Source organism: Centropristis striata, chromosome 4, assembly GCF_030273125.1.
Source record: "Centropristis striata isolate RG_2023a ecotype Rhode Island chromosome 4, C.striata_1.0, whole genome shotgun sequence".
NCBI classification, from domain to species: domain Eukaryota; kingdom Metazoa; phylum Chordata; class Actinopteri; order Perciformes; family Serranidae; genus Centropristis; species Centropristis striata.
This window is the reverse complement of record NC_081520.1, coordinates 27,607,499-27,625,786: the sequence shown is the minus strand read 5'-3', so window position 1 is coordinate 27,625,786 and position 18,288 is coordinate 27,607,499. Positions and strand designations below refer to the sequence as shown.

Below are 18,288 nucleotides of genomic sequence, written 5' to 3'. Positions count from 1 at the left end.
GAGGCCTTTTAAAGGTTTTTGATCAAATCAAAGATGGCGGAAAATCCAATATGGCCGAAAACCCCCATTGAGGATGCATTGAAATCGGATTGACCCAAGGGTTCCAGTGATACCTCGTTTGTGAAAAACGGATGAACGGGTCAAAAGTTAATAAACATTCAACTTTGACCTGTTGGTGGCGCTAGAGCTCTTGAGCTAGAATTGCCTACACAGTATCACCACTTGAACCCAAGTAATGGGTGGTCTGCTGCACTTTATTACATTATCGGGAAGTTATTACATTATCAGGACTTGCGAAATGAAGGCTAGAATATATCAGCCCATTCAATGAGCTGATAACTACATGTGGCCTACCAGCAGGTACTGATCGGCTGATAACTGCTGATCCCGTTCAATCTTCTAATAACATTTGAATCGGGTAAGTGGGCCTCCAGCTGCATGGTGACAGTGGTGCTGGCAGGCCGAGCAGCGAGGTGAATCTCTGCTGTCATTGGAGCAGAACAGTCTTAGCATGTGATCCATGGGTTCAGGGTTCAGGGTGGAGGTTGGGATTGGGCCATAATCTCTATAGCCAATGAGGAAGCCTCAGACAAAGGTTATAAAGTGCTGAGTCAGCGTTCAGCAGGAACAAGTAACATCACATTATCTGCAATGCGCTGCACTGTGAGCCGTAGATCTGCTGCTGCTCTCTGATGTCCACATACTGATATCTGTGGAAACTAAAGTGAAACCAAACACACTGAGGAGAGATGGGCTGCCTCTGATCCATGTGAGGTTGGTTGCTATAATAATTCATGTCTTGTTTTTCTCCTGACAGAAAATGGAGTTGAGACATTTCAGAGTGTCCACGCAGATATACGGTATGTACTGGTAAATAGATTGATGCCATTTCTCACCACCATGTCTGTAGTTCTCATGCTGCTCATAGTTTTTCTTCTCATGTAATCAGAATCAAAGAAAAGCTTCAAAATGTGAAACAGCAGACAGTACAGAGTCAGGCAGCTGAGCTTTGAGCTGAATTTTATGTTGAGCTCAAGTCTAGAGCGTGGCTACAGACTTATTACAGGGACACTTTTATTTCTCTGAGATGATCAGTCCTGTAACCCTTGAAATAACACTGGAAATGTGAGATTCTGCACTTTGTGATTGGTTGTGTTTCCCCTGTCTGACAAAAAGGAAAAGAACATAAAGTTGCATTTAATGCATCTGACTTCCACTGCAGGAGACCAGAGTCCATGTCCCATCATACAAATACAATCACCATTCTATAATATCTGCCTTACCTTCAGAGTTGTTACTCACACATATCGAAGAAAAGTGAGACAACAACACATTTCCTGTGAAAACACTGTCACTGAAAATAATGTGGGGTTTTGCTGATTTTTTTTAGTGCTTTAGGCCTTTGGGATGAGGACATTTCTGCTGAAGACAAGGAAGAATGAAATATGAGATTTATTTTTGTTTCACTATTATTTTTTATAAAGTATTTTCTTATTTACAATTTATTTAAATAATAGTATTATTTACTGGGAAATGTATTGAACCTTAAAAATGTACCGTTTCTATTTAATATGGGACTAGTTTATTTTGTTGGATGTACATTGTGGAAGTTCTTTGGTCTTCAGGGGAAAATAGGATGTTCTTGTTTCTGAACACCTGACTGAAGAGTAAAAGCGTGGACTCGTCCTCATGATGTTTCTTTACCCACAATGTGAAAAGTATTGTAAGTCAGTTATTAAGTGCAGAAATGTAAGGGGCCAAATGAAGAAAAAAGATCTGCAAAGGGGTGTGTACCAAGGTTATAATAGTTTTGGATTTTTCATTAGTTTTAGTTTTAATTTCGTTGTGAATTTTTGTTTTCAAATTCAGTTAGTTTTAGTTAGTTTTAAGACTGAGTTTTCTAGTTTTAGTTTAGTTTTTATTTTTTGAAAATGCTTAGTTTTAGTTTAGTTTTTATTAGTTTTAGTGTTAGTTTTAGTTTTTTTGTAATGGGCTATGTGTTGGGTGCGAGATTCAAAGTGGTCATAATAAATTTTGCCTTTATTTCCTTTGGTTTATCCATCTCAGCCCCAATAAGGTTATTAACTGTTTTGAATTTTGGTTGGAGTGTAGACATCCCAGTCTCAGTAAACATTTTCACCATGTGTTGCATGTTCAAATAGAAACACTGAATTATGAATGAAAAAAGTTGACAAAAACGAAAACTAAGGACATTTCCACAATAATTTTAGTTAGTTTTAGTTAGTTTTGTAACTACGCAATACAGTTTCAGTTAGTTATCGTTTTTTTAAAAACTCTAGTTTTTATTTTTATTTCAGTTAACAAAAATGTTTTTTCAATTCTAGTTTTCGTTATTTCGTTAGTTTTCGTTAACTATAATAATCTTGGTGTGTACGAAGGTGGAGGGCTGAAATAGCCTCACAGTTTTATTTCTTATTAGTTGGTAAGTTGGTGGTGAAAAATGGAAACACGGAATAAAGTAATCCGGAACTGAACACAAACCGAGTCAGTTTGATTCTAATGGCCATATTCTGCTATGGTGTTCACAAGACTAATGTGGAGAGAATCAGACCAGAGTCCATGTCCCATCATACAAATACAATCACCATTCTATAATATCTGCCTTACCTTCATAGTTGTTATTCACACATCTTGAAGAAAAGCAAGACAACGAAACATGTCACTGAACATAATGTGGGGTTTTGCAGAATTGTCCAACATCAGTGTTCTGTTTGCTCACAGAGTTGTATATTTCAGTTCGAGAATCGTTTTTATTGCCTGGCGGGTTTTCAAATACAATGCATTTGCTGTAGTGTGTTGGAGCAAAACTACGAAGTACGAAATATAAATATATATTAAGGTATCAAGTACTTTAAGTAAAAAAAAAAAAAAATCAGCAGCATAAATAGAAAATGTGATGAATCGAAAAGGTCAGCATACAAACAATATTTAATACATATATAATATATAAACAGTATGCACAAATATGGAGGTTTTTAAATGAGGGAATGAGCTGTGTGAACAATTAATTTATTATCACAGTGATTACATTTAGATTTGTCTTTATTGTATGTTGCACTAAAACTGTAATACTGTATTTATTTATTTCTATGATTTGTAATATGAGATTTACTTTTCATAGGTTTTGGAAATGAGCACATTTCTGATGAAGATAAGGAAGAATGTAATATGAGATTTATTTTTGTTTCACTATCATTTTTATGAATCATTTCTTATTTACAAATTTCATTTGGAACTAGTTTATTTTGTTGGATATACATTGTGGAGGCTCTGAGGCGTTGACAATGTGTTGATCCATTATTTCCACAGACTTTGTGCTGCAATCAGTCAGCTGTAGAATCAGAGAAGGAGCCTTGACGCTCCGACCACCACCTGCTTCTACCATCAAGGCAAATATTAAGTTATTCTGATTCTGCAATGGCAAATTATCATTTTGGTTAATTTCCTTTAATTGGGTCGGACTCTGGTCGGATTACGTTCACAGTGAATCAAACCGCACTAGGGTTGGTTTCGAGATGGGCAGAGAGCCTCTAACTGGAGTTCTGGGAATCTGGCAATCCTTTGGTTCGCACCAGAGTAAAATTGGAGCGTTCACAAGCAATTAAACGAACCGTAACAACTACATAACCACCAGAGTTTGATTAAAATGAACTAAACTTTGGGTTAGTTAAGAGCCCTAAGACCACATTCTAGTTCATTAATAACATTAGTGTTTTTTTTAGTTTGGAAGACAGACGGTGCATTGAAGAGTGGAAGGTAATTGTTGAACAATCATTTCTAAAGTTGCTGTGCAGCTGGAATGCACCCTGGCAGAAACACTTGACAGCTGTGAAGATGTGAAGTAACTCTTTGTCTGTTTTCAGGTGATCCAACTGGAAACCAGCGTGAGGAGGTTTTCTGAGGAGGGCAGGATGGAAAACATCTCGTCACACAAATATTTCATCCTGGATGGCTTCAGTGAACTGGGAGCCCTGAGGCCTGTCCTCTTCGTCCCGTTCTTCATCATGTTGGTTGTGTCACTGTTGGCCAACTTCTTGCTGCTGTACGTGGTCATTTCTCAGAAAAGCCTCCACTCACCAATGCACATCCTCATTGCTGGCATGGCATGTGTGGAACTGAGTCTGCCGCTGTTCACCATCCCCAACATGCTGCTGAGTTTCCTGTTTAACTGGAGAGGAATCTCTCTGATTGGCTGCCTAGTTCAGATGCACTTTGTTCACTTTGTAGCAACTTTTCAGTCCACGTTTCTGGTATGGATGGCACTGGACAGATATTTTGCCATCTGCACACCACTTTACTACCATGAGTGCATGGCGTTACCAAGATTCCTCAAGTTTATCGTCCCACTTGTGATCAGAAACTTCGTTCTGGTCACAGTTCTTGTGATTCTGGCAGGGAAGTTATCATTCTGTGCTGAAAATGTGATGAAGCACTGTTTCTGTGAGCACATGGCACTAGTGGAGCTGGGCTGTGGAAGCACTGCCATCAACAGCCTGATTGGTCTACTGACCGTGTTCCTCATCCTTGTAGCTGATTTCATCTTTGTCACTGCTTCCTATGTTTTCATATTCAGCTCCTTGCTCAAGTCCAACAAGTCGGGTGTCAAAGCTCTTCACACCTGCACCACACACATTGTGGTCATGATCATGGGCCTGTCCATTGCACTGGTTGCTTTCCTGTCATATCGGATCAGAAATGATCTTCCAGACGACGTTCGGGTTTTCTCCAGTACCATGTACCTGCTGTTCCCGAGCTGCTTCAACCCGATCATCTACGGCATCAGAACCGCCGAGATCAGACGGCACATCCTGAAGATCTGCTGTCGCTTTGTCCGAACTGTTCCCCATTCTTAAGAAACAATTAAAATGTGGGGTCTGCCTGTGCCCTTTTCAAAACGATCATCACTCAGTTCTTACATAGCAAAGCATCAAAGAATCACTATTTAGTCCTTAGCCATGTGCCTCATCTAACTTCTTTTTGAAACATCAAAGAATCATGTTCTCTTCAAACAGCCATGGCTGCCTACACTGTAAAAACTGTGACTGGGCTTAATTAATATTTACAAAATAAATACTAGTAAAATATACATGAAAAAAATGTCTAAATGCAGTTTGGTATATTAGCGGCGGTGTTTTAGCTGTGCGTGTGTGTGTGTGTGGGGGGGGCAGCTGCGACTCATACATGGTTTTAAACTAGGCATTTTCATTATATCTTTCTTTTTTTAAAACAAATGTTATGATAACTATCCTAATAATTATTGAACTTACTGTACATACAAAAGCAAGTGCAAACTTTAATTGCTTATTTAGTTTATTTCCATATCCTCTCTTCAGAGTTTTGCGTTTAAAATATTAATTCATCCAAATGACTTACAGCTATGCATTTCTTTCTAGGTGCATAGGGAATCTATCAACATTTCAAGACCACAGGTAGGCCTATGTATTGCACTTACTATCAACTTTGCTTACCCAGCATAAGTCGACAACATGGCATTGCAAAACCGTGAACAAACCTTTAAACAATATAGGCTACTGTATGTTTAACCTTAGGTTCAAACCTGAATTTAAAATGAAAGCAGCATAAAATATAAAAAAACATTTGAATATAAAATATGCTAAGTTACTGTCATCTCATAAATCATGTTTTCAGGTATTGTCAAGATCAAATATGGCTTACAGGTTCCATCATCTGTCTTTTAGATCCAGGATGAGTTCCAAAGAAATACAACAGTGCACCTGGAGTCAAAGTTCATGTCCAAGCTGGATGAATACTCTTAACGGCTTCTGAACCTCTTCCACTCAAAGTGTGGGACCGTTGGAAAATTTACATTTTTACTGAATCTGCAGGAGGACATGCTAACATGTGACTGTCTATAAGACTGTGACCATTCAATTAGCTCATGCAAAATGTTTAAATTTTTATACACTGATTATAAATAATTAGCTTTTGGTGTTTCACACATACTGTATTAGTGTATTTTCTGTATAAATGTACACATCTGTGTCTTTAAACAACAGCTGCCACTCATCCCTATTTTCTAGCTGCTTTAACATCAACAATTTGGGAAAAGGCCTACTTTGGCAGTCTCTCCATGAGTTGAAATTGAGTTAAAATGATATTGCTTCTCTTCCTCTACTGTGGTTTGATGGTGCACCCTGTAGCATATCTTATCATAAAACATATAGGCAGGGAAGCACCTAGTCTGTCCAAAAGTCACAAAACTCAACTACCAGCTCACCAAATGTTCAATGATAAACATAACATTCAAAATGTTTTGGTTTTATGGAAGTTTATTTTTATTTTTCCCAGACCAGTGACTTTCTGGAGTCATAGTTGGTCCTCTGAAAACCTCAGTTAAGACAGGAAGTGTTTCATAAAACTGGCCACTCACACAGCACATAAAGGATTATTGAAAGTGGTCTCTTTCTTTCAAAATAACACAAGTGTAAGCATCCTAGCATTAAAAACTGAACCATGACCTTGTGTAATATTAATTTATGTTATTTCAGGCTCCTAGCAATCCTACCATTAACATAAGCAGAGACATTGTGATCCGGTGTCTGATGCTGTACTTTGGGGAACCTGCCGGCCAGCTCTTTAAAGAGTATGATGTTTGTCTCTCTCTCTCTCTCTCTCTCTCTCTCTCTCTCTCTCTCTCTGTTTATTTAGGGCCATTTCCTTTAGCTGTACAGTCTAAAATACAAAATGTTCTCGTCATGGTAGGATGCAGATGAAGGCAGTGTGGCACAGGACCTTGCTGTACAAGAGATGAAAATCTACAGCATCCAGACCAGTCTGTCAGAAGGTACAGAGGACATCGGAATCGTGATAGACGGAACAAAGGTCCTGACCACTCTGGGTAACTTTCCAAGGGCTTGTGCCATGCTCATTGGTTTGATGTATGCAGCGAATCTCGCATATCCCAAGAAGCTCAGGTACACTTTTGAACCCTTTCAGAAACTCTTCCTTGAACTGGATTGTCAACTGGTTATCCATACTCATTTGAAGGTGGTTGTACTTTGGACTTACTGGCACAAGTAAGTGTTTTTGTAGATTGGAAGCCAGAAGTAATAAGCAAGTGATAATGCTGCATTTATTTGTCAGTGCAAGCTATGTTTAGAACAGCGGAGAGCAGCCGGGAGCTGCTCAGAGCTACGCTACGGAGGCTAATGGAATTTCTTGGTTTCCCTCATCAAACTCATCAAATACACAACCAAAAATCTCCAAAACACTGTGGTGGACAAGTTGTGACCTGCACATTCACCACGCTATGACATAATAATGGCATGTTATGAGACAGAGCCGTTTTAGAGGTAAATTCATACAAAACAGCTGATGCGCGTTGCCTTTGGGTCAGTTGTTCAGCAAGCAGTCTCTGTATTTACCTCTAAAACAGCTCTGTCTCGTAATGTTCCATTATTATCTCATAGCGTGGTCAATGTGCAGGTCAGAGCTTGTCCACCACAGCGTTTTGGAGTTTTTTGGTTGTGTACTTGATGAGGGAAACCAAGAAATTCCACTGGCCTCTGTAGCGTAGCTCTGAGCAGCTCCCGGCTGCTCTCTGCCGTTCTAAACATAGCTTGCACCAACAAATAAAATTAACAAACCTACTGTTATGACTAAAGTGATTATGGCAATGGGCCAATTTTCAAGAATGATGAACTATCCCTTTAAGTTAGTAAAGAACCAAACCAAGTGAAGTATCTGTTAACATAGGGATGGATGTTTTGATTTCTGTTAACAGTTTAAACCATATTGGCCTTAACCATTTCAGTTTTCATATTAAAAGAAAAATGTATTTGTTTATTTTTTTGTAGTCTGAAAACACTGCTAGGTCATAGGTCATTCTGTACTTAGGAGGAATGTGTAGATCTCTCTCAACTATCCTTGTGAATGTGATTTCACTTCCTAATTTCCTTGATCAAAATATATAATACTGGTAAACAGATTGCCAGCATACACATCCCTATTGTACACATTGTTTATGTTTTGTTTTTTACAGCATTTATCTCTGTTTCTTTGTATTTTGGCATTTTGCACAAAAACTATTTTTGAAAAAATGTTGAAAATGTATGTGTAGACAAAATTACACAAATAAATGTTTATCTGCTGTTTTCCTACATATGGTAATTTGTTAACTGACCTCCAGTAACTTCTTGCAACAAGAAGGCATGGTATTACGTAAATTCAACTTAAAAATATTATGGCAACAAAGTGACAATTAATAATATTACATAGATTTCATGTCATGTGGTACCAATTATAAGTTGACACAACTTATTTCATTCATTGAATCCAAATTATTCTTATCCAAATATTTAGAAGGATAGCCTCAATTTAACCCATAAACATAGTAAGTAATCAATTTCATCCAGATATTTAGTAAATATAAATCAATTTCACCCAGATAATTACTAAATATGAATTAATTCCATTTAATTAATTAGTAAATCTAAATCACTTTTTCACAAATATTTGGTAAATCCAAATTACCTTTTCTCAGATATTTAGTAAATATTAATTAGTTTTCCCTGTAAATTTTACTTGGATTTACTCAACCTTTGCCATATTATTAGTAAATCCAAAATATTTCAACCAATAATTTTATTATTTTGTATTTAAAGTTTAAATTTACTTTATTAAATCAATAGTTTTTAATCAAAGTTGAAGGAATTGAAATCTATTCAATTATATTAAGTGTCACTTTGTTTCCTTAATTTTTTTAAGTAGACAATGGTCAACATTTTTTGAGTGCACGCCCCTGGCTATAACTGTGCGATTAATTACAAATGGATGTCTAAGCTTATAGCTGGCCCCATCTCTAGCTGTAACAGCATGTAGCAGGTCTACCTCTGACGCCATCGCCGCTGCCCTGCACGTCTCCCTCTCCCACCTGGAAAATAAAGATTCCTACATTAGGGTACTCTTCATCGACTACAGCTCTGCCTTCAACACGGTCATCCCCCACAAACTCACCCATAAACTGTTAGCCCTCGGACTCCACCCCACTCTCTGTGACTGGCTCTTGGACTTTCTGACTGGCAGGCCACAGTCTGTCAGGATTGGGAAGAGGACTTCAGCCAGCATCACCACTAACATTGGTACTCCTCAGGGCTGCGTCCTCAGCCCTATCCTCTACACCCTTTTCACCCATGACTGTATCGCCTCTCACCCTGATAACATCATCCTCAAGTTTGCCGACGACACCGCCGTGATTGGACGTATCACTGGCGGGGACGAGGTATCCTATAGGAGGGAGGTGGACAGTTTGGCGACATGGTGTGGAGACAACAACCTCACCCTGAACACAGACAAGACCAAGGAGATGATAGTGGACATGAGGAGGGAGAGGAGACCTCATCAGCCACTGTTTATCCAAGGTCTGGAGGTGGAGAGGGTGAGCAGCTTCAAATATCTGGGGGTCCACATCAGTGATGACCTCACCTGGACATTCAACACCACACAGGTGGTGAAGAAGGCTCAGCAGCGGCTGTGCTTCCTGAGGAGGCTGAGGAAATTTGGCATGTCACCTAAGATTCTCAGCAACTTCTACAGCTGCATCATTGAGTCTATCCTAACCACCTCCATCACCGCGTGGTACGGCAGCTCCACTGTGAAAGACCGCAAACGCCTGCAGAGAGTGGTAAAGACGGCATCTAAGATCACGAGGACACCTCAACCATCTCTGCAGAGCATTTACCACCGGAGAGTCCACAGACGAGCTGCCTCCATCATCAAAGACCCCACACACCCCCAACACGGACTGTTCACACTTCTGCCCTCAGGACGGAGGTTCAGGAGTGTGAAATGCAAAACCACCCGTTTCAAGAACTCTTTCTTCCCCACTGCCATCAGGCTGCTAAACACTACCAAGGACTGAGCGGACCCCTGTGGTGGTCACATACTGTAACCTGCACATTTGAATATTGCACACTATTGCACACCATGTAAATATTTATATTTATATTCTTACATTCTTTAAATTTCTCTATATTTGTTGTACAGTTATATTTCTATTTTTATTTAAGATTACTTGTTGTAATACTGTTGCATTTATGTACACTATCTGACACCCAGTGCGGGCAACAAAGTAAAGAATTTCATTGTGCAGGGAGACACGTTTCCTTACTGTACACATGACAATAAATCTTTGAATCTTGAATATTGAATCTTGAATGATTGATTACATGTGGTGATTAAGCACAACGATTACTGCACACTGCCCCAGATACATTTTTTGCTACCACAACATCCTGATGACATGGACGTGCTGTCGCTTTGTCCGAAATGTTAAATATTCTCAAATTATTTGTTTATTTATAGTTTCTGAGCTTTAAAAAGTCTCTGTACAACAACACTCAACATTTTGAGTATCACACCTGTGAAGGATGGAACCCAGCAAAATTAAAATAACAAATAAATATATAATAGATTTGACAAATAAATGAATATGCCATTAAATGTATGAAAAAAACAGTAGTAAATATAATTCAGGACATTACAAATTAATAAATTGTTTTTAAGTGAATATTTCTTTCTGAATTTTAATTCATAAATTCTACATTATTAATCATTATTAAATAATTACTAATTATTTGGTTTGCTTTTATTTACCCATTTACTTCATTTACTTTAAATGATACATGAATACATGTCATTTAAATTAATATAAAATATTCAGGAAAGCAAAAGAGGAAAAAAAAAGAAGAATACTGTTTGATTTAAGACCCAACGTGCCTCAAAACCTCCATGATACTCCCAGTGTCCGAAACATCTGCTCGAAGTACCAAAATGATGACTGCCCTGTAGCTATTACACTAATTGCCATGAAGTGTTTTGAGAGGCTGGTGCTGTCACGCATGAAGACTTTTATCCCCCCAGACCTTGACCATTACCAGTTTGCAAATAACCACAGAGGACGCCATCAAAACAGCCCTCCATCTCGCCCTGACACACTTGGAGACTCCTAATACCTATGTGAGCATATTATTCGTGGGCTTTAGTTCTGCATTTTATACAGCGAGGTGAATCTCTGCTGCCGTTGAGGCAGAACGGTCTTAGCATGTGATCACTGGAGGCTAAAATAAATTCACTGTATACTGTACTGGACAGGAACAAAGTGACGTGCAGTCCTTAAAACAGACATACACACTACTTTGTGCAGGTCATCTGTGGTTACTTAACGTGTTTTGGCGTTGTCAAGGTAACCTGATACATGGTCACAAGGTTCTCTTCCCATCCTGTTTTAAATCGGACTCAAACATGTCCAGGTGACGTCAGTTACGTCCGTTAGGATTCAGGGTTCAGGGTGGAGGTTGGGATTGGGCCATAATCTCTGTAGCCAATGAGGAAGCCTAGGACGAAGGTTATTAAAGTGCTGAGTCAGCGTTCAGCAGGAACAAGTAACATCACATTATCTGCAATGCACTGCACTGTGAGCCGTAGATCTGCTGCTGCTCTCTGATGGCCACATACTGACATCTGTGGAACATGAAGTGAAACCAAACACACTGAGGAGAGATGGGCTGCCTCTGATCCATGTGAGGTTGGTTGCTATAATAATTCATGTCTTGTTTTTCTCCTGACAGAAAATGGAGTTGAGACATTTCAGAGTGTCCATGCAGATATACGGTATGTACTGGTAAATAGATTTATACCATTTCTCACCACCATGTCTGTAGTTCTCATGCTGCTCATAGTTTTTCTTCTCATGTAATCAGAATCAAAGAAAAGCTTCAAAATGTGAAACAGCAGACAGTACAGAGTCAGGCAGCTGAGTTGAATTTTATGTTGAGCTCAAGTCTAGAGCGTGGCTACAGACTTATTACAGGGACACTTTTGTTTCTCTGAGATGATCAGTCCTGTAACCCTTGAAATAACACTGGAAATGTGAGATTCTGCACTTTGTGATTGGTTGTGTTTCCCCTGTCTGACAAAAAGGAAAAGAACATAAAGTTGCATTTAATGCATCTGACTTCCACTGCAGGAGACCAGAGTCCATGTCCCATCATACAAATACAATCACCATTCTATAATATCTGCCTTACCTTCATAGTTGTTATTCACACACCTTGAAGAAAAGCAAGACAACGACACATTTTCTGTGAAAACACTGTCACTGAACATAATGTGGGGTTTTGCAGAATTGTCCAACATCAGTGTTCTGTTTGCTCACAGAATTGTATTTTTCAGTTCGGGAATCGTTTTTATTGCCTGGCAGGTTTTCAAATACAATGCATTTGCTGTAGTGTGTTGGAGCAAAACTATGAAGTACTAAATATAAATATATATTAAGGTATCAAGTACTTTAAGTAAAAAAAAAAAATCAGCAGCATGAATAGAAAATGTGATGAATCGAAAAGGTCAGCATACAAACAATATTGAATACATATATAATATATAAACAGTATGCACAAATATGGAGGTTTTTAAATGAGGGAATGAGCTGTGTGAACATTTAATTTAATTTATGATCACAGTGATTGTTTTAGATGTGTCTTAATTGTATGTTGCACTAAAACTGTAATACTGTATTTATTTATTTTTATGATTTGTAATATGAGATTTACTTTTCATAGGTTTCGGAAATGAGCACATTTCTGATGAAGATAAGGAAGAATGTAATATGAGATTTATTTTTGTTCCACTATCATTTTTATTAATCATTTCTTATTTACAAATTTCATTTGGAACTAGTTTATTTTGTTGCATATACATTGTGGAGGTTTGGTCTTCTGGGGGAAAGGGGATGTTCTTGTTTTTGAACACCTGACTGAAGAGTAAAAGCGTGGACTTGTCCTCATGATGTTTCTTTACCCATGACTTGAAAAGTATTTTAAGTCAGTGAGACTGGAAATATGGTTACGTAAGGGAACTCCTGCATCTCATCTGATTGACATGTATACTTATAATCATGTGGTATAAAGACTCAAACAAGCACCTTTACAAAATTATAAATTCACTAAATACCAGAATCCAGAAGAGGTCTCTAAGGGCACTTTCACAACCCAAGTCAATTTTGTTTGTAAACACGGAAATGAACAAAGCAACACAGAACCAAGCACAAACCAAGTCTGTTTTAATTCTATTGGCCATAATCTGCTCAGGTGTTCACCAAACTAATGTGGAGAGAAACGCTCAGAACAAGCTCCTGTTGAGGCTCTGAGGCGTTGACAATGTGTTGATCCATTATTTCCACAGACTTTGTGCTGCAATCAGTCAGCTGTAGAATCAGAGAAGGAGAGCCTTGATGCTCCTACCACCACCTGCTTCTACAATCAAGTCAAATATTAAGTTATTCTGAGCAATATGTTGATAATTCTACAACGACAAATTAGTTTTAGCTCAACATTTTGGTTAATTTCCCTTAATTTGGTTGGATTCTGGTTGGATTACATTTACAGTTCAATCGAAATGCACTACAGTCCGTTTGGAAACCCTACCCAGGTGGACTTGGACTGGTTGTTTTGGTCTGCACCAGAGCACGATTGGAGCATTCACAAGCAATCAAACGAACCATAGCAATGATTTAACCACCAAAGTTTGATCAAAACGAACTAAAGTTTGGGTGGTGAAAGAGCCCTAAGACCACATTCTAGTTCATCGATAACTATTTTCCAATCTAGTTCATAATACCGTTTTTTGTTAATATTTGGAAGACAGATGGTGCATTGAAGAGTGGAAGGTAAATGTAGAACAATCATTTCTAAAGTTGCTGTGCAGCTGGAATGCACCCTGACAGAAACACTTGACAGCTGTGAAGATGTGAAGTAACTCTTTGTCTGTTTTCAGGTGATCCAACTGGAAACCAACATGAGGAGGTTTTCTGAGGAGGGCAGGATGGAAAACATCTCGTCACACAAATATTTCATCCTGGACGGCTTCAGTGAACTGGGAGCCCTGAGGCCCGTCCTCTTCGTCCCGTTCTTCATCATGTTGGTTGTGTCACTGTTGGCCAACTCCTTGCTGCTGTACGTGGTCATTTCTCAGAAAAGCCTCCACTCACCAATGTACATCCTCATTGCTGGCATGGCGTGTGTGGACCTGAGTCTGCCGCTGTTCACCATCCCCAACATGCTGCTGAGTTTCCTGTTTAACTGGAGAGGAATCTCTCTGATTGGCTGCCTGTTTCAGATGCACTTTGTTCACTTTGTAGGAGCTTTTCAGTCCACGTTTCTGGTATGGATGGCACTGGACAGATATTTTGCCATCTGCACGCCACTTTACTACCATGAGTGCATGGCGTTACCAAGATTCCTCAAGTTTATCGTCCCACTTGTGATCAGAAACTTTGTCCCTGTAACAGTTTTTGTGATTCTGGCAGGGAAGTTATCATTCTGTGCTGAAAATGTGATGGAGCACTGTTTCTGTGAGCACATGGCACTAGTGGAGCTGGGCTGTGGAAGCACTGCCATCAACAGCCTGATTGGTCTACTGGGCGTGTTCTTCATCGCTATAGCTGATTTCATCTTTATCACTGCTTCCTATGTTTTCATATTCAGCTCCTTGCTCAAGTCCAACAAGTCGGGTGTCAAAGCTCTTCACACCTGTGTCACACACATTGTGGTCATGATCATGGGCCTGTCCATCGCACTGGTTGCTTTCCTGTCATATCGGATCAGAAATTATCTTCCAGACGCCGTTCGGGTTTTCTTCAGCACCATGTACCTGCTGTTCCCGAGCTGCTTCAACCCGATCATCTATGGCATCAGAACCGCCGAGATCAGACGGCACATCCTGAAGATCTGCTGTCGCTTTTAAAAACGATCATCACTCAGTTCTTACATGCCAAAGCATCAAAGAATCACTACTTAGTCCTTACACCGGGCCCTTACCTAGCCTCATTAAAGATTCACTCCTCTGTCCTTAGCCATGGACCTTAAATATAAAAAAATCATGTTCCCTTCTACCTGCTATGGCTGCCTACGCCCCTGGCTATAACTGTGTGATTAATTACACATGGAGATTTAAACCTATAGCTGGCCCCATCTCCAGCTGTAACAGAGTGAGTGATTCCATGTGGTCATTAAGCACAACGATTACTGCACACTGCTCCAGATAAATTTTTTCCTTCCACAACATCCTGATGACATGAACATGCTGTCCCTTTGTCCAAACTGTTCCCCTTTCTTAAGAAATTATTCTTTCCTATGAAAGATAGAAGCACAGGTGTTTCCACCTGCAAGACATTTCTGCCTGCTGCACCTCCGCCGGTGCCGATGAGCCAGCCGCAGGGTCGTCAACTGGGAGCCACCCTTCACAGATGTTTCACCCCTTTAATCTCAGAACATCTCTGGGTGGTGGGGCAGTGATAGGGACGTCTCCCTACCACTCCCTGCGACTGGCCTTAAGATCCTTGGTTCCCCCACTTGGGGTCTTTTCTTCTGAGCCACAGCCAGAAGCTCCCTTTCTCTGCTTCCTCAGCCAGTTCCTTGAGTGCCTTTCTTTGTTTGCTTCCAGTGAGTTTTCAGCAGATGTTGAGTGGATTTTCCAATGAAGCCTCTGCATCCAACTTCAACAGGGTAGGTGAAAGCCTTCCACCCTACTTCTCTGCACGCTGCAGCAAGCTCACTGTATTTGTCCTTTTTCCTGTCAAAGGCAGCCTCCATGTTTTCCTCCCATGGTACTGTGAGTTCTGCCATGATGAAAGGCTTGGCAGGAATGGACCACAGGACGATGTCTGGCCAAAGGGAAGTTGTTGTTATCTCTAGGGGAAACTTAAGCTACGGCTTTAGGTCAACCCTCATCTGCAACTCGCATCCATGTTTCAGTACAGACCACTCCCTCTGGATGATGTTTCCTGCTTCACCTCCTTGCCTGATGAAGGAAATTTGTTGTTTGGTGGTTGATGTTCTGGCTCTGTTAGCTTCCAGCCTGCGCTCTTCCAAAACTTCTGCCAACTTCTGGAGAACTTGGTCGTGGCGCCATCCATACCGGCCTTGGGCCAACGCTGGTTTGCAGCCAGTGAGAATGTGCTTCAAGTTGGGATTTTGGACATCACAGAGACTGCGCCGTGTCTGTGAGTCTGTGCCGTACCAGAGATGTATGTTTTGGGGGCTTGGAAGGGTGTCATATGTGGACCTGATGAGGAAGCTAAGCCTTGCCTGTGGTATCTTCCACATGTCAGCCCATGTTATGGCTCTGGTTGTGACCACCTCCCAGTTTGTCCACCTTCCCTGTTACCTCTGGCTCACAGCTCTGATCGTGTATGTTTCATCCTCCATTCTGCTGACTTCGGAGACTACCAGCTCTTTCCTTTCTTTCCTTTTGGCTTTGGACCACATCTTTGGGGCTGGTCCCCACCCCAGCCCTGTCTTTCCCTGCTGCAACCATCCTACTACCTCTTGGTGTTCTAGTTGACTGATGGCCTGGTCAACTGCTTGTTCAGCCCTGCATTTGCGCCTTGTTCGGACTGATGGTCTGGCTTGGCTTACAACTGGATCAGTTGAGTCTCTCAGCTCGAATGCGAGCCTGACCTTTTCCAGCTTGTAACCTAGGCTGATGGACTTCAGTGGTAACTGGAGTGTGTTCCTACCAAATAAGGCAACATTGGAAAGGCAGCGAGGTAGACCCAGCCATTTTCGTATGTAGTTGTTGGCAAGAAAGTACTGACAAGAAAATAGATCAAATGAAATCATTTGACATCTGTCTGCAGATCTTTAACACGCACCTTTGGAAGAGGTTTTTTTTTTTTTTTTTTTTTTACATCAGGGGAGGCCTAGGATGTGGAATCACTAAACCACTACCGGCCTTAGACACACCTGGAGACACCTATGTGAAGACGTTATTTGTGGACTTTAGTTCTGCATTTTATACCGTCGTCCCCCACAGGCTCTAAACAGCACACCTTGGGTCTATCTGCATGGGTCGTAGACTTCCTAACAGACCGCCCACAGCAAGTCAGAGTGGGATCAAATATCTCCACCACTCACTCTCAGGAGTGGTCCCCCCATAATGTGCTCAGCCCAATGCTTTTCACACATGACTGCACCCCCATCTGCTCTTCAAACACCATCATTAAATTTGCAGATGACACGGCTATAATGGGTCTGATCTCTGAGGAGGACGAGACAGCTTATAGGCATGAGGTGGATCATCTCACTCAGTGGAGAAAGAACACCTCTAAAACCAAGGAGATGATCATAGACTTCTGGACGACAGAGGTCTGACAGCAGGCACTCCTACACATACAGTGTTCAAAATAATAGCAGTGTGGGGTTCAATTAGTGAGTAGTATCAGAATCAGAATCACTTTATTAGTCCCTTGAAGGGAGATTTGTTTTGCAGCAGGACACAAAAGACAAGGTACACAACGATAACAGAATAAGACCCAATAAAGGTCTAATAAAACACAGTCAAAGAAACGCCATACGCATATATAAAATCACTGACACATGTTCGTTGCAGAGCTAATACCCCTAAATGGAGAGTTAATACCTGGTATAGGCAAAAAGTCCAATGTGCAGATGTGCAAGAAGCAGACTTGTGAAGATGAGCAATTTGAGGGATACTTTCTATTTAGTTAAATAAATGGCAGTTGGTATAAATGAGACCTGGAGTCTTTTAGTCCTCAGGTCCTGAGGGCAAGAGCTCAAATTCATTCCGAAGAGGGTGATCAGGACAATCCATAATGGCGTTAGACTTCCTCAGGACCTGTCTGTTATACATAGACATAACGCCTTCCTGCCGACTTCCTGAAATCCTTCCAGCAGTGTTGACCAGCCTACCAAGGTGATTCTTGTTGGACAAGTTCAGGTTTCCAAACCATGCAACAATACAAAAGTCATAATCTCAGAGGAGACATGGAAGGTCCTCATTTTCCTTAAAAAGAACAGTCTCTGCTGGACTTTTTTGGAAGTAACCTCAACATGTGGTTCAAAGCACAGCTTGTTATCAAGGACCACACCTAGATATTTATAGATGTCCACCATCTCAACCACAACACCTTTAACAACTGTTGGAGGTGGAGGAGAGGATGACTTCCTAAAATCAATTATCATTTCTTTGGTTTTTGACACATTCAGCTCAAGAGAGGACACATCACACCAGGCTACTAAGTCATCAACAACAGGCCCATGTTCCTGCTCGTCACCCTGAAGAAGACTAACAATAACTGTGTCATCAGCAAACTTTAAAATGTGTCTATTACTGAAGCTGCTGCGGCACTCATTTGTGTACAAAATAAAAAGGAGCGGTGACAAGCAACAACCCTGAGGAGAGCCGGTGGTAGTAGTCATTCATTCTGCTAAAAAAAGCTGTCAAACAGGT

At 40.5% G+C, this 18,288-nt stretch overlaps 2 protein-coding genes across 2 annotated transcripts; both read left to right on the top strand.

Annotated features, from left to right (window-relative positions):
* The first annotated feature begins 3,932 nt into the window (after positions 1-3,932).
* On the top strand, positions 3,933-4,971 carry LOC131970435 (olfactory receptor 52K1-like). The gene has a single exon (XM_059331827.1). The coding sequence runs from the start codon at positions 3,933-3,935 to the stop codon at positions 4,872-4,874; it is 942 nt and encodes a 313-aa protein (XP_059187810.1). The 3' UTR covers positions 4,875-4,971.
* A 5,003-nt stretch (positions 4,972-9,974) lies between these two features.
* Positions 9,975-17,189, top strand: LOC131970688 (olfactory receptor 52K1-like; the record flags this gene model as incomplete). Its single annotated transcript, XM_059332116.1, has 3 exons — positions 9,975-10,025; positions 13,813-14,770; positions 16,852-17,189. Coding segments are annotated over 3 exons (1,347 nt in total), but the record flags the coding sequence as incomplete, so codon positions are not given.
* Between the last annotated feature and the right edge of the window lie 1,099 nt (positions 17,190-18,288).

Coding starts and splice junctions, on each gene's coding strand:
- LOC131970435 (XM_059331827.1), top strand. CDS start 3,933: ATGGAAAACATCTCGTCACACAAATATTTCATCCTGGATGGCTTCAGT.